The 25,425-nt window shown below is 49.2% G+C and overlaps 1 protein-coding gene across 3 annotated transcripts in view; it reads left to right on the top strand.

The window, feature by feature from the left end:
• The window catches only part of RGS3 (regulator of G protein signaling 3), a 945,383-nt gene that overhangs the window by 458,154 nt on the left and 461,804 nt on the right, over positions 1 to 25,425 (top strand). For all 3 annotated transcript variants that reach the window (XM_078642175.1, XM_078642174.1, XM_078642173.1), the window contains one exon: positions 5,391 to 5,496. In XM_078642175.1, the coding sequence (XP_078498301.1) occupies positions 5,391 to 5,496 (106 nt within the window). The remainder of the gene's footprint in view (positions 1 to 5,390; positions 5,497 to 25,425) is intronic.

Here is a 25,425-nt window from a genome sequence, read left to right as displayed (position 1 = left end):
AAACACACCCCACAAATCTAAGACTCCGTGAAGCCCTTGCAAAGTTTTTTTTTATGATGACTTTTTCGTTATTGTATTACAGGGCTTTATATCACACTTCCACCGTATTTCTGCAGGTAGCATGTTGCTACGTTTAATTGTTTTAGTTTAAAGACTTTGGCAAGCAGGGTGAGTTGGCTTTGCTTGAGCTTATGAATGATATCGTCGTGGACTCTAATCAGCAGTACCCTATTTTCCTTAATATGGCACCGCTGTCTCGTGTCACCTGCCTTTGCGCTCCGGGCACGTCACGCTGATTTTAAGTGTCCCGAACACTTTTTCTATTTGTACCTAATTCGCGCCAACTGAGCCGCAAACAAGACTACCTACTTTGTGAGCTGAATTGCTACTTTCTCCGCGGGAGTGTGTTTAGGTTGGGCCCCGACCCCAGTGCACCCTTGGCTCTGGTGGGCGCAGGAGGGGGGTTGTCCTACGATTTGGATAACCGCAACACCCCATCACCCTCCCCGGCATCTTTGTCGTTTTTAGGTTTATTTTTGCGAAGGAGACCGCATGTACATGTTTTTCTAACAACCCGTATCCCCTGGTGCTCCGAACGCGTCTGCTGTTCCAAATTCTTTCCCCGGTTTGCTAGCTACGTCAAAGTTTGATTAAATGCGGGTGCCGAGAAGCCGCGCACTAAGGCTGCAGCACACCTGGTAACACCCGCCAGCTGTGCATTTTGCTGCATTGAGCTTGTGGATATGTCACGGTGTGCACTTTTAACGCGCGCACACCATCTGGAATGCATTACACGGCCACCCTGACAGCTCCTAATTAAGATTAATGCACTGCCGAGCACGTAACCGCTGAGAAAATGCCCAAAATGGCGCCCGACTATTACATCTGCCCAATCGCATCACGACTACTAAAAATACATCACCGCGAGGACCAATCACCATTCAGATAATACAAAAAAACACGCGCACTAAGGAATGTGTCTTTCCCGAGCCCTAAAGAAACTTTTTTTTTTTTTTTCTTTTACATTAGGATCTCGGAGCTCCGCCCCGAGCCCTAAAAACCACGTCAGTGTATACTTTTAGACAAACACACCCTGTACAAGGCAGGATCAAGCATTTCCTCCAAGAGAGGCATGCCATCACTTTGGGCTCATGGGTCCTTCAACTTATCAAAAGAGGCTTTTCCCGTGCCTTTCTCCTCTGTCGCGCCTTCCAACACCATCAGTGTGGCTGGTGGGGGAACAAGTGAGTTTTGCAGCAGGCTGGCTCTTTTGAGAAGGTTCTGACCTCAGATGTAGGAGCTGGGTGTTACTCCTGCTACTTCCTTGTGATGACAAGGACAGAGGCCTTTGTCCTATTGTAGCTCCCTGCCCTCCCAACTCCTTCCTGGAGAAGGAGAAATTCAAGCTGCTCACCATGGCCTCGTTTTGTCAGCCCTGGATCCTGGAGACCGGATGGAGGCATTGGGCCTGCAGGACACGCATTTCCATATTCCATATTCCCATTCCCACACACACAATGGAGTATTTTAGTTTGTGGTGCTCCCGTTGAGCCTTACCAGTGCACCCCAGGTGTTCATGAAAGTGATGGTGGTGGGGGCAGCACACCTTCGGAGTTAGGATGTACCAATCTTTTCGAACCGTGATGACTGGCTATTGAACGCAGTCTCACCCCAGGCAGTCATAGAACATCTCCAGATGACAGCATACCTTCTAACATCTTTGCAGTTCACTATCAATATGCTGATGTCCCAACTTGCTCTTTGGCAGGCACTCCCATTCATCACAGCCATCCTGTATACAGTGCAGCTTTGTGCCTTCCTCCCCAGAGCAGAGAGACGAAGATATTTGGGCTATGATCCGACATTTCAGGTTCACTCCCAGAAGACAGTGAGGATGGCTTTGAGGCTGCTGGGTTACAATTGGCCTCCTGCAGTCTGCTGGTCAACCATGCCATATGGCACATGTGGGCTTTTCAGTGGGACCTGTAGTCTCAGTTGGCACACTAGTGAAACCTATTGGATTCCATCCATATTTGAGTGTAGACAGCAAAATATCTGCAGGGTTCACTGTTGGAGACAGGCTCCTCTCCTCCCCCAGAGCTCACAATGGTTACGAATGCATCACTACTAAGCTGGGGAGGCAGTCTGGGAGGGATGGAGATCAGAGGATTCTGGCCTACAGCGGAAAACCTCCTCTACTTCAACTTGATGGTGTTACAGGTAATCCTTTTGATGCGGAAGGACCTCTTACCATCTATCAAGGGGAGGCAAGTAAAAAGTCTCAGTGACAACACTAACCCCATGTGGTACTGCAACAATCAGGGTGAAGTAGGGTCTTGGGTAATGTTCTGCTCTGCGCTCTGGAAGTAGCTGATTCACCAGGGTATTTCTCTAGTCATGAACCACCTGGCGTTTCTCTAAATGCCAAGGGGGAGGAAGGCAGTTGTCAAAGTTTAGCGGATCACGAATGGCAATTAAACCTGCAGGTGGTCTAGGTTATCATCCAGCAATGAGGAGAAACCTGGTTTCATTATTTTTTTCTTTCTCCACCAGTAGTAACGTGCAGTGAGCAATTTTGTGTGCTGGAATTCCAAAGAAGGCTCTCGCTCTCTGAGACGCACAGCACTCCGGTATGCCTTACTGCCTGTACCCCTCTTGGCTCGAGTTTTGAAGAAGATCAAGACGAAGTCTTTCAAGTGGCTTCTCAATGGACCAGGAAGTAGTGGAAGTGAAAACAACTGGACGATAGCATCTATCCATCGATCATCATCTTAGTCGTTGATGCCCATTTATGAAATCGGTGTACACCAGGCACTGGGACAAGTTTTTGGCTTGGTGCAGCAACCATCACTTTGACCTGCGACGAGCTTAGCTGTTGTAAATGTTGTTTGTTGGCTGTACAAGGGCTTGCGTTGCACACTGTTAAAGGCTATTTGTTAGCTTTGTTAAGGTTTCTGGATCAGCTTTCTTTGCTTAAATCTTTGCTGTGATAAGATTTCTTACAGGTTTACAACAAATGTTTTTTCTGAAGCCCTTTCTGAAGGTACAGTGGGACTATAACTTGGTTTTGATTTTTCGAATGTGCGCCATCTTTGAACCAATGTATAGTTGTCCACTGCGTCTCTTGACCCTAAATTCAATCTTTTGTCCACGATCACGTCAGCTCATTTCAAGAGTGAGCTGCAGGCACTTACGGTCCAGCCCCCTTACACAACATTATTTCCAGACAAGCTTGTGTTGAGATGTCGAGCTGCATTTCTGCCAAAGGTACTAACACCTTTCCATGTCGGGCAGACCGTCACCCTTACAGCTTTCTTTGCCCCGCCTCATCGCTTGAAAGAGGAGAGACTTCATCGTTTAGACCCCAAGAGAGCCCTCAACGTCGGCAGTGATCGTACAAAGGACCATCATTTGGACAATCAACTCTTTGTGGGTTTCTCTGAAGCAAAGAAAGGCAAGTCCGTGCATAAAAAACATCTCTAGTTGCAGAAGCAGCCACCTGAAGGATTAAGGGCTCAGTCAATCAAGACTGCGACTGCTGTGATAATTCTCAAAGAGCCTGAGCTGGATGTTTGTCATGCTGCTGTGTGGTATCAGTTCACGAATTCATGAAGCACTATTTCATTGACAGTCAGGCAGGGCCACTGGAATTATGCGATCACGCTTATGCTGCATTTTTTACATTATAATAGAATTCCCGCTTTTGCCACATAATCCATAATCTGGTGCATAAGCTGCAGATTGATAGGAAAAAGTGTTTCCAACTCAAACGGTTCAAAAGTTACAAAAAACACAGCAACACATTTGCATGCAGTGGAATGCCCTTTACAAAGGATGAGTAGTCATCTTTCTTTTGTTTATTGCTATATTTGGGTGTTAAACTGGTACTAAGGAGGTGAAACCAATACCCAGACAGAGATAACAAGTGTAAAAATGACAGAATATTCTCTAAATATTTGCCGCCTTATTCCGCATAATTTGTCTTTTCTGCCTGCATAATTTACTCAACCCTACCACATAACATGGCACTCCCCTCCTGCATAATTACAGTGGTCCCTCAGGTCCATCGGGTTGGGCATTTTGCCCATTCAGTCCTGCAGGAATCTTTGCTGTGAGCGATCTCAGAGACTCACCACCTCTGAAAGTACTACTGTGATTCTATTCACAAGGTCAGGAATCTTCTGGTAGAAGTATCCATCAGCAGAACCAGTGACTTACCTTCCACAGCGCTCTTAGTAGTGGATACTCTATCTAACCTCAGATTCCTCAGTGACCCTTCCTCCTCCTAGGAAGTGGGAATAGACCCCTTTTTCATCTAAAAATGCCCCCAAAGTAAAGATTTGCATACTAGTCAAGCCAATTTGCTGATGGTCTCTCCGCATCTGTGGGCACAGACAAGCCTGCGAAAGCAACTGTCACTGCACGTAGGTGGCACTTCAGGAGTGAAACGATGTTGGTGTGGAGTCGTGTGACACCACCTAAGAGTACTGCTTTTGATCTCCGGATCCAGTCTTACGCCTGGGGAATATTCACAAGGTGAGGAATCTGCTGTTAGAGCATTCACCAGAAAGAGCGTTGCGAAGGTAAGTAACTTGTTTGTCAGTCTGAAGATTAAAATATGCTTCATTTGTTGTGTTCTCTATGTTTCTGTCCATCACCGCGTATTGTTAGTCTTAATCTTCACCTTCTTTTTCTCATCTGTGAGTAACGAGCAGCTGAATGTATTACTGATCGGCACCTAGGAATCAAGTAATACCTTTGAGCCATCGAATACTGATTGCCTCAAACTACCAGCAGCTGAATCAAGACCAGACAAATGTGCTCTTTACCTTAGATCCACATTAGCTAAAATCTGCAGAATAACATATTAAAAAATATATTTGATTGTGTTTCCCTGTCCTAAAAACTGATAATGTAATCCAGGAGTTGATCCTATCCCACTAATTCATTTGCGGGGCACCTCATTTCTTTATTCTCTGTAAAAATGTGATCTGTGAGCCACCTCACACCATAAAATCTGCCAGTTAACAGCTACTCCTGCTCCCTAAATATTATTACACCGCAAGAGGTGGCCTCCTGTTTTTGTGTTGATGCCCTAAGCTCTGAACCGTTCTTTTGGCAGTCGTCGTTCGACAGTTTGATGTTCTTTCCACCTAAAACGCAAAGTCTCCAGCCTAAAAACTATATTCTCCAAGGCTTTCCTTCAGGTAGGTACTTGGCATCAAGTAACAGATCTTTCTTCGACCTGCAACATATAAATTACGGCTCTCACTCTATAAGCCGGGTCAGTAGACGAAGCTAAACATGTCTTTTAATTTTAATGGAGCAGCTATTTTTTGTGGCAGGTAGGAACGCCTAATTAAATCTACTCTAACTCTTTTCTCTTTCAGGCGGCCCAGCAGACCGTGCAGGGTTACATCAGCTAGATACTGTATTGCAGCTGAACGGACAGACTGTTGAACAGTGGAAGTGCGTTGAACTAGCGAATGAAATTCGGTAAATATTTCAGCTTTATTAGTAGTTACTAGAGTGTGAAAATGGCAAAAATTACCTTGCACACTTCTGTGTCTGGCCTCTTCATCGTTTAAGCTTGTAGGGCACTTGTGGTACTTTGTGAAAGATAATTATTTAGGTAAATGATGAGCAGCAACACCAGATCAGATTCATGTAAACATTTTTATTTTGGGCTAACTATGCTTTTATGCTTCTGTAATCTTTGTTTTTTAGGTCTCAGCCTGCGAGACTGCGCACATGCGCACTTGAGCTGGCGAGACTTAATGAGATAGAGGAACTTTCACTAGCGAGGTTAGGCCCAGCCCCTCTTCTCCATTGGCTGGCGTCCTAAACGGTGGGCAGCCATTGGAGAAGAGGTCCTAGTGACCTTCTTATTTCTCTTTAAGCCCCGTCCTTTTCAGACTGGCTGACTTGACTTCCGTCTTCTGTAAAAGATTTGTTATCTTTATGGGTCCTGCCCCATAAAGATTAGAAACCTTTTACAGCAGAAGGAAGTCGGGGGAAGAGAAAGGCTACGTCACCTGTCCTAGTTTCAAGCTCCCCTCCTCCTCCTCCTCTCCCTTGTGTCCCCTCCCCTGTTTCCTGTCTTCCTTTCCTTTCTTGTGCTCCTCGCTCTCCGCCCATGTGCTTCTCTCCCTGTTGGTTTGTGACTTCTTGATGGTGGTGGCTCTTCTGGCGGCTCGTGTGCCGCTTCCCTCCCTCTACAGCTGCCTTAGCTGTTCCTTGTATACTGTTAGTCGCGGGGGGCGCCTGTGCAGCCGTGGAGCGTGCTGTCCAGAGACTTCCTGTCCTACCAGCGAGCACTGAGTTCGGGATCTCCTGCCTACTCCATGTTACACTGCAATCACATTTTCAGCCTTGCCTCACGTGTATCGCCCTCTACCAGCGCAACTCCTCTTGCCTTATGCCAGGATTCTCTCCATCAGCTCCCAGGCCGCGACGCTCCCCTCAGTCTGCGTGCAATGGTCAGGCGCCCTCAAAGACTCTCCAAGATGGCCGCGGCACCGGCGCTGGTCCTTCTCTTGTGTCGATGCTCACCTTGACCCCGGAAGTGCCTTGTTGTGCTTCTGACTGTCTTCTTAAGCAGTCCCTGTTCCTGTAATCGCTGCATCATGTCCCGCGGCTCCAGCGCCAGCTTTGACCGGCACATCACCATCTTCAGCCCGGAGGGCCAGATCTACCAAGTGGGTGAGTGTGGGAGACTCTGAGGGGTGAGCAGAGAGGGGCCCCTGGAGAGGGGGGTGAGCAGAGAGGTGCCCCTGGGTGAGGGGGTGCTTGGGTTGTGTCTGAGCTCTTTCGGTACCGTCAGCCCGGCTCTACCAAGAGGGAGAGTCCGGGGGGACCATGGGCGTCAGAGGGGAGTGCAGGAGGTGAACATGGGACCCCTCATATGTGTCTGAGCCTCCTTAGTGCATCCTCTCCAGGACCTGAGCTGTGAAACGAGGGAGGGATTGTGGAAGGAGTGATATACCCCCCCCCCCCCCACCCCCCTCGGACAGGCAGGGGGGCTGTACCAAGAGGGAGAGTCCGGGGAGACCATGGGCGCCAGAGGGGTGGAGGAGGTGGACATGGGACCCCTCACCTGTGTCTGAGCCTCACCAGGGCTTCCTCCCCAGGATCTGAGCTGTGAACAAGGGAGGAATTGTGGAAGGAGTGATAGACTCCCTGGGCAGACAGGCTGCTGAGAGCCCGTGTGAGCAGGGCTTCAGCAGCCAGACCCCTGGAGAAGGCAGAGAGCAGTGAGAGGCCAAGACACAGGCGGCCCACCGAGTCTGTATGTTGGTGCCTTGAACCTCCAGGGCTGGCTCTTTCCAAGGGCTGAGCCTTGAGTGGGGGGAGTGAGGAGACCAGGGGGGCCCTGAGGGGCTACACTGAGAGGCCATAGACCAGTCCGGTGGGCCTGAGCCCTTGTCACGCCATCGGCATTGAAAGTCTCTTTCCAACGAAAGAGTCTTTAAGAATAGAGTGATCGGCTGTTGGGCTTCAGTTAAGGGGAATGTATACTTATGGAGTACTTGGGGGATGGGTGCAGACTACTCTAGTTAAACCCTCAAACCTGGCACGTCCGCCTCTGACCCTTCATTGTCTCACCAACCACCGTAATCCACGGAGCTCCTGGCACTTTCATGTTGACGGTTTCCTTTCAGGTCCTTATGTTCTTCTGAGTTTTATCATACCCCTAGCAATGGGGTCCAATGTGTTGCTTATGCGGTCTGTCACTCAGTCAGGTAGTTGTGCCAAAGGCATTTTTTACAATCAGTTTTGAGGGCCCACCGCCAAGGTGGCGTGGGATTATGAGAGTGTTGACAGGGGAGTCACCTGTCCTCGTTTCAAGCTCCCCTGCTCCTCCTCCTCTCCCTCATGTCTCCTCCCCTGTTTCCCGTCTTCCTTTCCTTTCTCGTGCTCCTCGCTCTCTGCACAGGTGCTTCTCTCCCTGTTGGTTTGTGACCTCTTGATGGTGGTGGCTCTTCTGGTGGCTCGTGTGCCGCTTCCCTCCCTCTACAGCTGCCTTAGCTGTTCCTTTTCTACTGTTAGTCGCGGAAGCGCCTGTGCGGCCTTGGGGCAAGCTGTCCACTATGGGGTGTGCCGAGACTTCGTGTCCTACCTGCGCTCACTGAGTTCGGGATCTCCTGCCTCGCCTGCTTGTCCCTTCCAGCGTGCGGCTTCACGTCATGTCCCTGTGGACCTTTTATGTTGGAATCGGCCCTTTAATACCTGCACCGTCCCGGCAGCCGGTGGCTCTGTCCACCTCATGTGCGTCTTCCCTCGAGTCCACCAAAACATTTGTGTACTTGACCCCCATGATCCCTCGTCGTCCTCGGAGAGCTTCTCTTTACCTCGACCCAAGCTTTTAACTTCAGGCACTTGTGGTCTTTAACACAACAGCACTTTGCATGCTGATATTTCTGGGCCTCTACTTGCAACAATAACATAGAAACTCCAAGTCCCAGAATGCAAGCTGCTGTTGGGTAAAACGCCTGCACTGACTGAAGGCGACGCCTATTAAAGATCACGCCAGCTGCGCTTCACACCCGACTCAAGGCGGTTAGAAGTTGTGCTTAATTTGTGAGGTGCCCAAAGCTCTGCTCAGCTGTTCGTAGCCAACTCAATTAAACGCCAGCGTGCCGAATGCCAACACCTCTGAACCATTACCCGCTGATAATCTGCCTTTGTTATGCCTCTGTTTTAGCCCACTTAATGTGTCTTGAATCCATTACCTAACACTCGCGTACCCTTCATCTAACTATTGCAGGTTGCAGCATTCACACGTTGTGGCAGTTTGTCCGCCTTTCAGATCCGCCCCCCTGCGTATGTTCGTATCAAATGGGGAAAATAAGCACCCCGGCTGAATTTAAGCACAGGTTAGATGACTGCGTGCCAGTCATTGTGCTACTCTGCGGTGCACCGGGAGCAGCACTGCAACTTTGTATTCAATGTAACAATGCATAGAGACAGTCCTAGCTTTTCAGCGCTATCATTTTGCGCATTGGTGCTTGCAGGGCTGCCTGGTGACAACAGGGACTGCACATAATGTAAAGGGCTGAATCGCTTGTGGGTTGCGGTAGGAGGTTGATGACCTTATAGTGTGCGCGGTTTAAACTCAGCCCAGCCTGAAAAACACAAGCTACTTTGGGGAAGTGGCAAGTCAAAAAGCGTACAGCAAACACAACAATAACTAGTCGACGTTCAGGCGCCCCAACGTGCTGCCTTTTTTTTTTTTTTTTTTGCAGAGTTTTATATAGCGCGAACTAGACCCAAACCGAATCAGGTATCAGAGCGCTTTACATAGCACCAGTTACGTTACATGAGGACACACTTTCATTTTTTTTAGGCACGGGGAGATTAAGTGATTTGCCCAGAATCACAGGAGGTTTTTGGCGTCGTTACCGAGGCTCGAACCCAGATCCCCAGGTCCGAGGTCGAGTGCCTTAGCCGTTAGGCCAACTCCTCTCCCCTGCCTGTCCACCAAAGGCGCCTACGCGCATCGCCGTAGCTATGAAGCGCTACAGAAAGACTACTCACTCTCTACTACTCTACTACTCACTCTCTACTACTCTCTACTCATTCTCTACAACTCACTACTACTCTCTACTCATTCTCTACTACTTACTGCACTACTCACTACTACTCACTCTATTGGCATTGTAAATGACAATGCCATTTATTTATCTATTTTCAAAACCAACACATGAATAAAAAGTTTGTCATTTACAATGCCAATAGCTCTAACTTTTGCAAAGGCGAGACCGTTGCATTGTAAATGCTTGTTTTACTCTGTCGTGCGGCAGGCTACCTTCTCTTAGTGAATGTGTCTAGTTCCACTCTTTAAATTCACACTGTGCCTTGGTGCCCACTCTCATTTCTCTATTTTAGCAGCAGTGTGCCTTGGATCATCACGTCATCTAAAGTGCTTTGATCCCATCTCTCAGCTGTTTTCTGCCTGACCTCAGACCCTTACGCATCTTGAACCTTTTTGCATTCTTTGTGTTTGTCCTGTGTACTTTTGGGTGAAGAGCTTGAAGCTTTTTTCGACTGGAAGCCAGTGGAGATCACGCAGGTTTTGAGTGATGTAACTGCTTCGGGGGATGTCGAGGATAAGTCTGGCTTCTTTGTGGACAGTCTGGAGTTTGCGAAGGAGTTTCTTATTGATTCCAGCATAGAGAGCGTTGCCGTAGTCATCCATCTTGCACTGCTTTCTCTTTGCTCATCCATTTTGTGACTCATCCTCTTCTCCTAAGTTTGTACCATATACCCTCTCAGATACGGCTCATGTCTAGCTCCTCCTATTGCTTCTTTACCTCAGTCGTCCATCTCATGCCTCACACACTTATCTGTCTTGAGTCCTGATCCTTTCTCATTCCTTATGTGACTAGCCACGACCTCATAAAGGCAGCCGAAGCCTATATATGATCTGCATATTCATGTGCAGGCCAATTGAAAAGTCATGGGTGATTCCTGAGAATGAAAAGCAATAAAAAAATGTTGGGTAGGAGTATGAACTCTCACACTCCTGCTTCCAAAGAAGGGTATTGGAAAATAAGGCTCAAGAATGGATGTGATCACTCTATTAGATCACTCTATTAGATATTAGTCATCAACTTAGCAGTGAATTTGCAATATTAGAGAGGGCTAATGCTTAGCTTATTCAGTAACTGTGTAAGACATTTCTGTCTTCGTTAATGGGAATGAAACTAATTCCCTTTACACAAAAGCTTTTTGACTTTCTTGTAGGTCACATTGCGTGAAGGAAGTTAGCTTCTCAACACCATCGTGAGATTAATCATTGGTGCCAGTTGTTTGCAGAGAAAGGCATCTGTGATATCCAGCTTTAACAACATATTATTGAAGGTTGCTATGGGATTGTTAATAGCAAGATAGGCTCGGCATCTAAAGCCAGGATGGTGTTTGACTCGGAATCCCAGCTCTGTGAATTATGATGAAAAGGTGCACAAAGACAGTATACAATATCATCACACCCATTGTCAAGACAAGAAATTATAGAGATATGTATAAAGAGCCTATCTGTTGGTGACTACTGTAAAGCACCTTCAGTACTGATCACCGAAAGCTTTCTTGACCGTGTCAGATACACTAGACTGCATCATTTCTACAATTTTGTTTTTATTGAAACCAACATTTTTCTATGAAGACACTAGACGGATGATTAACATTTTCTCCAATGGTGGAATTTGATGTTCATGCCTGTTTAGCCTATGGCTATAAACTGCTTCATAGACACACTAGTAGATACAGATTCCAGTCTAACTGTTCCCTTCAGTGTGACAGTCCTTTATTCAATCATATCAACCACATTTACGGTTCTATATATGTGTGTGTGTGTATATATATATATATATATATATATATATATATATATATATATATATATATATATATATATATTCCCTACTGGCAGTCGAAGATAGGTAGTTATATAGTTATAGTTAGGACCTATTTTCCATAGGAAATCCGCAACATTCTGTTTGGAATAACTTTGGTGCCGGTTGACGAATTTTCGTGAAATTTTCAAAACTAGTGGGGTGCTCCGCTCCTATCCTAAGTCTCGGGGTGATTTGTGAAGCGGGGGGCCGAGAAAAAAGGGGGGTCCCAAAACGTGTTTTTTCCACATGCAATTTTCCATAGGAACCGTTCATCGCGGCTACAGCCCGAACTGCTGAACGGAATTACACCAAATTTGGCAAAGAGGTAGTCCTTGGTTCAGGCTCGTGCCTTTTGCTTAAATGGTGTAAATCCGTTCAGTAGTTCCTGAGAAAATCACAATTAAAAGTACATATATATCTAGAACCGAGGCACAAGAAACCTATAAAAAAAACACGCAAAGCGCGAAAAGGGGGCAGGGTAGAAACACCCTGACCTCCTAGGCACACGTCACCGCAGGCCCGCCCCCTTCCTTTACCATTGTGCAAATGTGCCCTGTGTTGCGTTTTAAATTGAGGAATTAAATCTTCTTCAATCTTGAGGGTCCCTACGTGCCAACTAGCCCACCAGGTAAATCCAGTATGCTCCAGGGAGCTGCGTTGCAGAGAGGTGTTCAGAGGTCACGCCCCTTTTTACACCTCTCTGCAATGCAGCTCTGTGGCGCTTACTGGAGGTACCTGGTGGGCTAGTTGGACCCTAGGGACCCTCAGGATTCAAGGGGAGTTAATCTCCCAACTTAAAACAGTCACAGGGCGCGTTTACACAGGGGCAAAGGGAGGGGACGGGGCCTGAGGTAACGTGTGCAAACACGCCCTGTGGCGTGTTTTAAGTTGGGTAAATAATTCCCCTTCAATCCTGTAGGTGTATAAGTATATTTAATAATGTTCTATTGATCTTTGTTAGCATGTATGAGTGAATCTATAGGTAAGTGTTTAGATGTGTGTGTAGATGTAGGAATCACTGAGTAGGTTTTTAGAAACTTGTATTGGTGTATCAATTGTTTCAAATATGGTACTCCATATTGTATGAGTGTTGCAAGCTTATACTAGTGTATGATGAGGTGTATCAGATTGTCACATGGATGATGTCATCAGTGATGTCATTTGAGATGTCATCAGTGATGTCACTGACCATGTCATGAATGATGTAATATGTGACATCATCAGCAGTGGATTGTGGGCGCGCAAGTTATACTTGGTACAACTAACTATAACGGAGGAATTTCAATGGTTTTGTACGAGTGAAATGTCTAGCTAACTAGAACACCCCTAAAACCTATGCTTTTTTCAGTGAATTTCTAAGGTTTTTTAAATGCTAATTCCTAACTATAACCTATCTGAAACCTATGTTTTTTCCAGTGAATATATATATATATATATATATATATATATCCACAAAACAAAGGGTGCCCTTGTAAGAACGGCCAACACTGAAGGTTTCCCTCTGATGCTGCGGAGGACAGTGCACATGAGGAGGAAGCTGTTCTGTGTTGCCAACCTGCACAATAAAGGAGTTACTCTCTCGTTTGGGGCATTTCTTCAGGGGCAACCTTGTGTGGACTTATATGTATGTATGTATGTATGTATGCATATATATATATATATATATATATGTATAATATTGGAATGCTGTTTAGTAAGTGCACCTTTTGATTTGTTTAACTGTCTCAGGCTTTGGTTGGTGGTTCATAAAGGTTTTGTGCAAGTTCAAACCCAACAGTAGTCTTCCCTTTAAACCACTAGGAAGCATCACTACACAGAACCTCCCTTACGCAATTACTTGCCACCATAAATTCATCAGTGAGAAAATCCAAAGTGATGTACAGCTTCTAGAAGGACATTATTTTATTTATTTTATCTGCACCTCTAATGTTTTTATCTCAATGAGCAAGCTGTAAGAAGCATTTGAGAATCCGTCCATGGGCATCTAATTGAGTAGAAGGTAAATTGTTTGGAAAAATAATATGCAACTTTGCAGTTGAAGGCCATTTTTACTAGGCAGACTGTTGTATACTCTTTCCTTTGTTTGATTCACAGTTATTGGAGCAATTCTAATGCTCAAGTGAAGTGATCCAGTACTCTTCAAGCCAAGAATCGGTTTTATGGCAAATTGTGGTGTGCTTTGCAGTTTGCTTTTGATTTTTTGGGGACAGACCAGTGAACTCAATCACTGTAGTTAATGCAGAGAGAGCCAACATTAGAGCAAGGGTGATTTTGTCATGAGTGTGGCATAGAGGTGGGAAGAAATTATTTCTTGTTGACTTGTGTGATGATGAATGGTAGATCTGTACTGAAGATGACTGAGATTTCTGATTCGATTTGAAGAGATGGAAGTAGTGCACAGTGCATGAGTCCAGATCATGGACCCAAATCCAATGAGTGGGATTACTTTTTCTCTGCATTAAGCTAAAGCAAGTTGTCTCTTCACTAGTCCTTTCTGGATCCTTAATCTTATATCTGAAAGAGACACGTTAGTATTAGATTCCTTACCTTAGAACATGGGTACTCACAAACTTTCTCTCGGGGGCCAAATTTACAGTGTGGTTTGTGTCCGAGGGCTGCACCGGTGGGGGCGGGGTCAGTGGGGGAGGGGGCGGGGCTAGAGCAACAAAAAAAACTGTGACCATGAGGTTGGACACGGTCCCTCGCCACCCTTCCCTCACTCCCCTTCCCTCACCCTCACTCCCCTTCCCCCTCTCCCTCCCTCACTCCCCTTCCCCCTCTCCCTCCCTCCCTCCCTCCCTCCCCTTCCCTCCCTCCCTCCCTCCCCTTCCCTCCCTCCCTCCCCTCCTTCCCTCACCCCCCTTCCCTCCTTCCCTCTCTCCCCTTCCCTCTCTCCCTCACTCTCCTTTCCTTACTCCCATACTCCCTTCCCTCACTTCCCTTCCCTCATCCTCACTCCCCTTCACCTTCCCTGTCCCTCACTCCCCATCCCATTCTCCCTCCCCACTCCCCTTCCTTCCCTCACTCCCTCCCCTTCCCTCACTCCCTCCCTCCCCTTCCCTCATTCCCTCCCTCACTCCCCTTCCCTCTCTTCCTCCCCCACTCCCCTTTCTTCCCTCACTCCCTCCCCTTCCCTCACTCCCTCCCTCCCCTTCCCTCTCCCTCCCTCCCTGTACCTTCCTCCCTCTCTCTCCCTCTGTCTCCCTCCCTTTCCCTCCCTCTCCCTCCATCCCTCTACCTCCCTCTGTCATTTATTTATTTGTTTATGCATTTTATAAATTAGTTCTGAAAGTGTCTTTGGAATAGAAGAGATTTGAGGTCTGCTTTGAAGATCCGGGTGGAAATGGTGACACGGGGCGATGGAGGAAGCGAGTTCCAGATTCCAGATTCAGATGCCTAGAGGGTGCAAAAAGCAAGTGAAAAATACCCACTGTGTACCCATGGGACTTTAATAACCCAATTTCCGTTCTCAATTATACACAACAACCATAAGTCTCTAAAAAAAACGGTATTAGATGTCCTCAATACCTCCCACAACAAAGGATACCGAGCTGGGCCTCAGGAATCAGTAGATTTGAATGCTAGAAACAAAACAATTCCTTCCAATAATGGCAAAACAGAAGCAAATCATTCATTTTCTGTTTTGTTGGCGATGAAAATCTTACGGCTGGCAGGGTGCACACAAACTTGTTTTTGGTTGATGGGAACAAAACGCTGTAAACGTTTAATTTATGGTAGGCCTCTGCGTTTAAAAGTGCTGACCAAAATAATACAAAACGAGACTACTTTTACAACGTCCTCATTTCAAGAAGGATTGCCAGAAGAGACATGCTTGCAGACAAGTGAATACAAAAACAGCTAACCCCTTATAAAATAAATCATGTGTTCCAAACCAAAAACAACAACACACCGACCTATCCTGTCCATAAGAGGTAAACTATCTTTGCACATTTCTCATCCCTTCACTGCATTTTTCATCAATTGGTCATTTCTCTAAATGTGGTCACAGTACTGCTTCCATATTGTTGAGAATGACTGTTTTTGATACAGAGCGAATGCTTCCGTTTTTACACTTACCCCTCTTCTGCACCCAGCCTTCCTTGACAATTGTAATGTCAGTCATGGTAGCTCCCCTCGGCGCCCCCAACTTGAGGAATTTCTTGCTGCTGACTTCGGAGCTTTTTGGCTGCAGTCCTTTTTCCTCTGCTAGACTGATGCTGCGAGCCCTAGGTTCAGCGATGAGTCAGCATGCAACAGGAACGGCATCTCACCCTGTGTGTCGGCCCGGCTGAGACAGCTTGCGAGCACACACACACACACAAAGCCGCACCCGAGCACTTAACAGGTCTTTAAAAGACCATTTGCATTTTAATGGGGCTTTATTGTATTTCACCTCTTAGGCCCCTGCAGCTCCGCTCTCCCTATCACCTGAATGAATAACCCGACCGACCCCCACAGAGCGGCAGAGTCTCGCTCCGGTTGCAGACACTTTAGAAATGTGTTTTTTTAAAACACTGGTACGATGTCTGCCAGGTCCACGGGCCGCCAGGGAAGGCTTGCCGGGCCGCTCTCGGCCCGCGGGCCATACTATGAGTACCCGTGCCTTAGAATATACCCAGGCGTCAGACTGGATCCGGAAACTTTTGCGTAGCAGCACCCTTGCGCGTCGGTAGGCGTCGTCTGCGGCTCCGCGTCCGTCGTCGGCGTCGTGGGCGCCGTGATGACGTCATCGGAGTACTTAGACGCAGCCTGTGCGTGCTGACGTCAGTTCTTCTTTTTTCCGCGCCAGCAAGCGCAGATCTGGAAAAAGCAGTAACCCTACTCAATTTTTGACTAACTTTTTGATCGTTTTTTGATCATTTCTCGAAGTCTTTCGACTCCGATTGGTGCCGTAGGGATGCCCGGCTTTAAGCACTGCGAGGATTGCGACCGCACGATGTCGGTCACGGAACCTCACCACCTGTGTTTAACTTGTCTAGGCGTCGATCACGACGACAAGGCCTGCTCCGACTGCCGGGCCCTCTCTTTGAAAGCCAGGCGGGAGCGGTCCCGCAGGCGACTCGAACTCCGGCAGTCGGTCCCGCGCCGCGAGAGGTCTCGGTACCACGGGAGGTCGAGGGACAGGTCGCGGGCTCGGAGCCACCACAGCTCTGAGAGTAGGCCGCACTCCTCCAGGTCGAAGTCGTCGTCAGGTAAGAAGCACAAGAAGTCCAAGAGGCGTCATCGCTCTGCGGACTCCCCCCGACGCTCGCGCAATGCGGCCGGGGGTTCGGGTGACACCACCCACGCGGCTCCGTCGGAGTCGCGGGCGCCGCGTTCAGCTCCACACCCTCCGGTCCCTGGGCTAAACACGACGCCGGAGGAGATCAAGCGCTTCCTCATGGCCATGAGGAAACTCTCCTCCGACAGGCTCCGCGGCGCCTTTGGGCCCAGCGGACCCGTCTGGGGCCTCTAGCGGGTCGGGGGTTTTGGCCCCGACGCCGCCGTCGCCTTTGGGACGCCGCTAGACCTTCTTCGGGATCTGGATCGTCGCCGGTGGACCTTACGAACTCCCCGGCGTCGGACCTTAATGTGTCGCCTCCGGCGCCGTCCTCGGGCGGCGCCGTCCCCGATGCCCCCTTCATTCCTGTTCTGACGTCGGGACGGCCCCGATGGGCGCCTCTCCAGACGTCGTTTGGGGAGTTATACTTCTATGAGCAGGCCCCATTAGTTGAGAACCCTGAGTTTCAGGAGATGGGTGATGAAGGGGATTGGGAGGGGTCTGAGGACCCTCTGACCCGAGAGTGTCAGTCTCATGAGGACTGGGCAGGAGACCTTGGGGAGGCCAGTGGCCTCGACACTTCTCCAGACACTGGTTTTGTCTCCCCTCCTACCGTGGCTTCGGAGGAGGGGGCAACCTACAGTGTGGTGTTGATGAGGGCTGCCAAGGCCTTGGGCCTTGAGCTCCCCGTCGCGGCCGTGAGGACTAATCTCCTCACTGAGGTCCTTAAACCGCAGTCAAGCTCGGCCGAGCCTCTGCTGCCCTTTAATGAGGCCTTGACCGACGTTCTTCTGGGCAATTGGTCCAAGCCCCCTACGGGTTCGCCCGTAGATAGGAACGTGGCCAGACGCCACCGCCCAGCACCAGGCGACCCATGTTTCCTGTCCACCCACCCTACCCCCGAGAGCCTGGTCATCCAGGCCTCCAATTCCCAGACCGCATTCCCGTCGGCACCGCCGGACAGGGAATCCAAGAGGTACGAGCAGTACGGCAAAAAGATCTTCTCGTCTCTTAGTCTGGGACTGTGGTCTTCCAACACCGCATGCCTCTTGGGCCGCTACACCCACTCTCTGTGGGATAGGGTTGCGGAAGTGATGCCAGAGTGCCCGTTGGAGGTACGGGCCAAACTCGGCCAAGCCCTTGTGGAGGGCCGGGATGCAGCCAAATATTCTATACGGTGTGGGCTGGATACCACCGACTCACTGGGTAGAGCGATGGCAATGACGGTGCCGGTCAGACGTCACGCCTGGTTGAGGTCCGCAAACTTTTCGGCCGATGTCCAGAACACCTTGATGGACATGCCGTTTGATGGCCGTCGCCTCTTTGGCGACAAGGCAGACCATGCGCTCGAGCGCTTTAAGGACTCCAGGGCTACGGCCAAGTCCTTGGGCCTCTCGGCCCCGCGCCAGCAATCGGCTGCCTTTCATTCCTTTCGTGGCCACGGAAGGGGTGTACCCACACGTGCTGCCAGCCACGCTCCGCAGGGTAATACCCAACGCGGTGGCGGCCGTGGGAACCGCCGTCCCGGCGGTTGGGGACAATGGCGAGGTCAGTCCACACCTTCCCCCGCAGCATCCGCCTCAAAACCCTCCTAGTCCGTGCTTTCAGGCCCATGTGACGCCAGTGGGGGGCAGGGTTCGCCATCACCACCTCCACTGGAGCACCGTCACTTCGGACATGTGGGTGCTGCAGATCGTCCGAAGGGGCTACTCCCTCCCCTTCGAGGCGACTCCTCCAGCCATGCCACCGCAGAACCACCGTGTATCGGGGGATCATTTGCGACTTCTGCAGGAGGAAGTTACGGCCCTCTTGGCCAAGGGGGCCATTGAGCGCGTTCCTGGGCCAGAAGTAGGGTGTGGTTGCTACTCCCACTACTTTCTGGTACCCAAGAAGGGCAAAGGGGGCCTACGCCCTATCTTGGACCTAAGGAACGTCAACGGCTTCCTCCGGAAGGAGAAGTTCAAGATGCTGACACTGGCTCAGGTCCTAGCTGCCCTGGACCCAGGAGACTGGATGGTAGCGTTGGACTTGCAGGACGCTTATTTCCACATCCCCGTCCTGCCGGCCCACCGGCGCTATCTGCGGTTCACGGTTGGCCACAAGCACTTTCAGTATACCGTGCTCCCCTTCGGCCTTACCAGCGCCCCACGGGTGTTCACAAAGGTGATGGCGGTGGTCGCAGCTCATCTGCGCAGGTTAGGGGTTTCAGTCTTACCCTACCTCGACGACTGGTTGTTGAAGGCGGGCTCGCCCCAGACAGTCATCAGCCACCTCCAGACTACGGCAGATCTCCTGCACCGTCTGGGGTTCTCCATCAATGTGCCGAAGTCACACCTGTGCCCCTCTCAGAAGCTCCTTTTCATCGGAGCGGTTCTCGACTCGGCGCGGTATCGGGCTTATCCACCCGAACAGCGGGTCCGGGATATTCAGGCTCTGATTCCCATCTTTCAGCCGTTATCCCGGGTCTCGGTCAGGTTGACGCTGCGGCTTCTGGGGCGGATGGCCACCTGCATCCTGCTGGTGCATCACGCCAGGTGGCGGATGCGGGCTCTGCAGTGGGACCTGAAGTTTCAGTGGGCCCAGCATAAGGGCAACCTATCCGACCACATCCTGATCTCGGAGGGCACTGCGAGACAGCTGCAGTGGTGGCTCACGGACCGCGATTGGGTCAGCGGCAGATCCCTCTCCCTTCCCCAACCGGAGCACGTAGTTGTGACGGATGCGTCCCTCCAGGGCTGGGGAGGCCACATGGGAGAGGCGGAGATCAGAGGCCTCTGGTCTCCGGCGGAGGCCCGGCTCCACATCAACCTGTTGGAGTTACGGGCGATTCGTCTAGCACTGAAAGCATTCCTCCCCTCTGTCCGGGGGAGTGTGGTGCAGGTGTTCACGGACAACACCACCGCCATGTGGTACTGCAACAAACAGGGCGGGTTGGGGTCGTGGACCCTTTGTCAGGAGGCTCTGCGCCTCTGGCAATGGCTGGAACGCCAGGGCGTGACCCTGGTGGCTCAACACCTGGCAGGTTCTCTGAACGCCAGGGCGAACGAGCTCAGCCGTCGGTGCAAGATGGATCACGAATGGCGTCTGAACTCGGACGTGGCGCAAGGCCTCTTTCAGCAATGGGAAGAGCCTTGGTTAGATCTATTCGCCACCGAAGAGAACGCGCAATGTCATCAGTTCTGCGCGTTGGAATTTCCAAGGAGGCACTCGCTCGGAGACGCTTTTCGTCGCGTGTGGAGCTGCGGTCTACTGTACGCCTTTCCGCCTATACCACTTCTGCCCAGAGTGCTGAAGAAGATCAAGCGCGACCGGGCCCAAGTCATCCTTGTGGCTCCGGACTGGGCTCGAAGGTACTGGTATCCAGAGCTACTCAGTATGTCAGTCGATCCCCCGGTTCGTCTGCCTCTTCAGGAGGACCTTCTGTCGCACCAGCAGGGGACGGTCCTCCACCCGAACCTGTCCAGTCTCCACCTCCATGCTTGAAGATTGAGCGGCGACAGTTGAGGCCATTTGACTTGCCTCTTGAAGTCTGTAACGTCATTCTGGCAGCCAGGCGTCCCTCCACAAAGTCGGTATACGCCTGCAGGTGGAACAGATTTGTGGCATGGTGCACAGCAAAGGCTGTGGATCCTCTTGCTGCCCCTCTTTCTGAGGTTCTTCTCTTCCTTCTTTCTCTTGCCCAGCAGGGCTCTGCTCTGGGCACTATCAAGGGCTACCTTTCTGCCCTTTCAGCCTTTCTGGGGCTGCCTGATCAACCTTCTTTGTTCACGTCCCCTATTGTAAATAGATTTCTAAAGGGCATCAAACACACGTTCCCTCCTGTTCCGTTTGTGATGCCTCAGTGGGACTTGAACCTGGTTCTTACGTTTCTGATGTGCGCTCCCTTTGAGGCACTTCACAACTGTCCTCTCCGCCTTCTTACTCTGAAGACTGCTTTCCTGGTTGCCATCACCTCTGCCAGGAGAGTGAGTGAGCTCCAGGCCCTTTCTTGTACTCCACCTTTCCTTTCTGTCCATCCGGACAAAGTGGTGTTGCGTACTAAGCCATCTTTCCTGCCCAAGGTTGTCACGGCCTTCCACATCGGGCAGTCTATCACCTTGCCAACCTTCTTCCCGCCACCGCATCCCTCTAAAGAGGAAGAGCGGCTCCACCGTCTGGACCCAAAAAGTGCGCTCTCATTTTACTTGGATCGCACACGCCAGTTCCGGGTGGATGACCAACTCTTTGTTGGCTACGTGGGCGCTAAGAAGGGGAAAGCGGTGCACAAGAGGACCATCTCCCGGTGGATCATCTTGTGTATCCAGGCGTGCTACTCCTTGGCTAAAAAGGAGCCCCCTGTTGGATTGCGGGCTCACTCTACCCGAGCCACGGCGACTACCACTGCCCTGGGCCGGGGAGTGCCCTTACAAGACATCTGTCAGGCAGCTACGTGGGCATCGCTGCAGACGTTTGAAAGACACTACTGCCTGGACAGCCAAGTCCGGAGGGATGGCTTCTTTGGCCGTTCTGTCCTCCAGGACTTTCTGGTGTGGTATTGGTTCGCAGACCCACCTCCGGGGTTGGTATTGCTGGGGTATCTATTCTAAGGTAAGGAATCTAATACTAACATGTCTCTTTCAGATTCACAAGTTACTACTTGTGTAACGATATATCTGTAAGAGACATTAGTTAGTATTAGATTCCTTACCGACCCACCCATCCTCCCCGTTCTGCGAACCGATATCTAGGGTTAGGGTTACCCCCTTTCAGGGCCCTAGTTTCAATGGCACCAGTGTTGGTTTTTTGACATGGCTCTGCCTTTCTGGCGCGGAAAAGCTGTGTCTAAGAACTGACGTCAGCACGCGGAAGCGGCGTCTAAGTACTCCGACGACTTCATCACGGCGCCGACGACGGACGCGGAGCCGCAGACGATGCCTACCGATGCGCAAGGGTACTGCTACGCAAAAGTTTCTGGATCTCATCTGACGCCTGGGGATATTCTAAGGTAAGGAATCTAATACTAACTAATGTCTCTTACAGATATATCTTTACACAAGTAGTAACTTGTGCTTTAGCATTGTTGGCATGGATATAAAAGTTGACATTGTAGCTATTAACAGCTACCATGGGGGCAATCTAGGTTTTTAAAAGGGCAGACAGAAGGGAGAGACCTTACGGCTCACCACAAATCACTTTAGAAGTTCTTGATAGGAAGAGACCAAATTTTGTTTGATTGGGTAGGGTTTTAAAAAATAAGATATCGGGTGGTTGTGGGTCATACAGAACTCTAACTTTCATAAAGTTTGTAAAAATCCTCTGTTTAATGACACATTGGTTGCTCCCACGAGTAATGACTGACTAGATAGGCTTCATTCCGAGTAGGTCCACATGAAAATGGCCTTGGAAGGGACCACCTTGCACATGGTCAGCCAGGACTTGGGGTTTGGAAATTGTTCAGCTATGTTAAAAGGTCATTTCTCTGGAAGTGCTTAGGAAGTTAGGGGTGGAAGAGGTTTTCCTTTTCTTGATACAACTTTTGTACACCAAGCCTATTGTAAGGGTTCTTACAAAGTCTTGTGATGTTAACCCCTTTGTGATGACTAAGGGGGGGGCGCTAGAAGTGGTGCAGCTTGTTCCCTTACCTGTTTGCACTAGCAAATAAGGGACCACAGTGTATGCTTTGTGAAAAGCATGCAGTAAAGGGCATATACTTTAAATGCCTCCTAGTCCTCCTGTGCATGTCTGTATATGATATCCTGCCCTTTGCTGGGGACCAGAGGTGAACACTAAACAACTGTTGCAGGAAGTTGTGGCGTTATGTGAGTTGATCGAAGTCTTAATGTTGAACACAGGTACAATATTCTTTCAGTGGAATACGCAGATATCTGGGTGTTAATGTAAGCAAATATACATACCTTCTCTTCATAGGTAATTATGAATCGGTTAATGGATACTCCTGGCCTTCTGACTCTAATTAGAAAATGCCTTTGCCATCTCCAGCTCTCCAACAACTTTTCAAATCGAACTTTAATCATCAACCTGCCTTTTGGTAATGATGAGGATGAATTTTCACCGAAATATGATGAAAATTTCTATTTAGATCTACAAGAGGCCAGAGACACTTCTTCTGACACAAGGCTGAGTTTCCCCGGCCCTCCCATTAAAAAATCTGCCATATTCTCCATAGTCCTCAGATGAGTGGCTAAAGTTCTGAGTTTGCATTTACCTTCTGTTGAGGCAAAAAACAATTCCCTCACTGAGGTTTTCGAAACTGACCAGATCTCATCAGAACCTTTGCTGCTGGTCAATGAAGCACTTTGTCACCCTCATGAGTAATTGGGCTAAACCTGGCTCCTGCTCACCTATGGGCTAAACCTGGTAAATAGTCTTTAAAACTTCCTCGACGCCCTAGACCTCACCCAAATATGCAACAGCCCGACCCACGAGAAAGGCTCTACCCTCGACCTGATCATCGCCAAAGAGGACGCCATCCAACTTGAGTCTATCCAACCATGTGACTGGTCAGACCATCATATTGTCACATTCATCATCAATGAAAAAGTCAAACTCAACACTGGGCAATCCTCCAGACCTAAAGTCTGGAAAAGAGACCTGAAAAAACTCAACCCATACCCCCTACCCCCGAACAGCCGCGATCTCCTGCTCCCTCCTACGGGCGCCACAGATGTCCAATCCTTGACTGACCACTATCTCAACGCCATGACCTCAATAATTAATGAGACTGCTCCCCTGCAACTAAAAAGAGTCTCCGCTAAAATCTCCAATCCATGGTACGACGGGAGTCTCAATGAAGATAGACGAGCCATGCGAATGGCAGAGCGCACCTGGAGAACTGCTCCCTCTGCACTGCATCTGAAAACGCTGAAGAAAAAGAGAAACGCCTACTTCAGGAAAATAAAGCGCTCAAAAGCAAACTTCTTCAGCCTCCAGCTCGACCAAGCAAAAAACCGCCCAAGAAAACTGTTTGAGCTAATCAGAACACAAGCCAAGGAACAACCCCAACCTCTTAGCAATGCGTGCGAAGCACCCTCCTGTGAAGACTTCGCCGCTTTCTTTACCCAAAAAACTGACAACATGAAGAGTGATCTCCGCACTGACGCAAGCCTCTTCGCCACGCCCAACTGCATAACACACCTCGAACCAAAAAATAACGCTACATGGTCTTCCTTTGACACCTACACCGAAGAAGAAATAGGCAAACTGCTCAGTACCTTGAAACCCTCCAATCACCTCACGGATCCCCTCCCCGCTAATGCTGTCAAAGATTTCACTACATTGCTACTTCCACTCTGGACCAAAATTATCAACAGCTCGCTCCAACAAGGAACCATCCCTGACTCCCTCAAAGTTGGACAAGTCACTCCTTTACTAAAGAAACCTACGGTCGACCCAACCGACCTAAACAACTATCGCCCCATTACCAATATTCCCACTCTCGCCAAACTATTGGAAAAATGTGCGCAACTACAACTGACTGAACACATTAATCAGTTTGATCTCCTCAACCCTCATCAATCAGGCTTCCGAGCAGGACACAGTACTGAAACTGCTATGACTCACATAATTGACGATGCCCTTCAAATCCTAGATCAAAATGATACCTGCCTCCTCATCCTTCTTGATCTCTCTTCTGCATTTGACACTGTTAAACATGAGAATTTACTCGAACTTTTGAACACAAGGATGGGTATATCTGGGACTGTTCTCAAGTGGTTCACCTCCTTTTTACACAACAGATCGCAGAAATTCAAGAGTAACAACCTGATGTCCTCGCCAATACCTGTTTCGTTAGGCGTCCCTCAAGGATCCTCCCTATCACCAACTTTGTTCAACCTAGTTATGGAACCTCTCACCACCTTGCTACAAGCATCCAATGTACTTTTTCACATGTACGCAGATGACACCCAACTATATCTCAAACTACAATCCCCCAAAGACATTCTACTCCTGAACTCAACGATCAGAAGCACCCAATCCTGGCTTGCCGATAATCATCTCAAACTCAATGCTCTGAAAACAGAGTTCCTTCTGATCTCACCTCCCGCAAAGATCTCTACTACTCAATCCTGGCTGAAACAGCTAACTGCACTCAATGTCCAACCCACCATAGTAGACTCAGCAAAATCTCTAGGCATAACTCTCGACTCCAATCTCAATATGCAGCATCATATCAGCAAGGCTACTAAGGGAGCAAACTTCCAAATCAATATCCTGAGGAAACTTAAACCCTTCCTGCCAGCCAAAGACTTCCAAACTGCAGTACAAGCACTAGTAATCCCGCGAATTGACTACGGCAGCATCGCCCTCTGCGGTCTTCCGTTAACCACTACTGCACCCCTAAGAGCTTCTCTAAACGCTGCAGCGAGACTCATCACGGGGTCAAAAAAACACTCGCATATCTCCCCTGACTTGAAATCCTTGAACTGGCTGCCTTTGGAAGCCAGAATTCACCTGAAAATCGCCTGCATGACACACAAGGCTGTACATCTGAGCTCTCCCGGATACCTCGCTCAGAAGCTGTCAATCTCTGGCGGCTCTAGAAACATCAGAGGCACTAACAATCTTCTGCTAAAACCTCGAAGATTCCGTAAGGAAAAAACTTATAAACGCTCCTTCTCAGGAATGGCACCCAGGATCTGGAACTCACTCCCTCCTGAAACCAGGCTCATCTCTTCCATCACACTTTTTAAGAAAGAAGTAAAAGCTATTCTCATGGCCAAATACACTTGACACTTGACCTATTATCGTTATCCGTATAGACTCTGCACC

The sequence above is a fragment of the Lissotriton helveticus genome, chromosome 5_1 (assembly GCF_964261635.1).
Source record: "Lissotriton helveticus chromosome 5_1, aLisHel1.1, whole genome shotgun sequence".
NCBI lineage: Eukaryota > Metazoa > Chordata > Amphibia > Caudata > Salamandridae > Lissotriton > Lissotriton helveticus.
The sequence above is the reverse complement of the archived record's forward strand: the minus strand, read 5'-3'. Positions and strand labels throughout refer to the sequence as shown.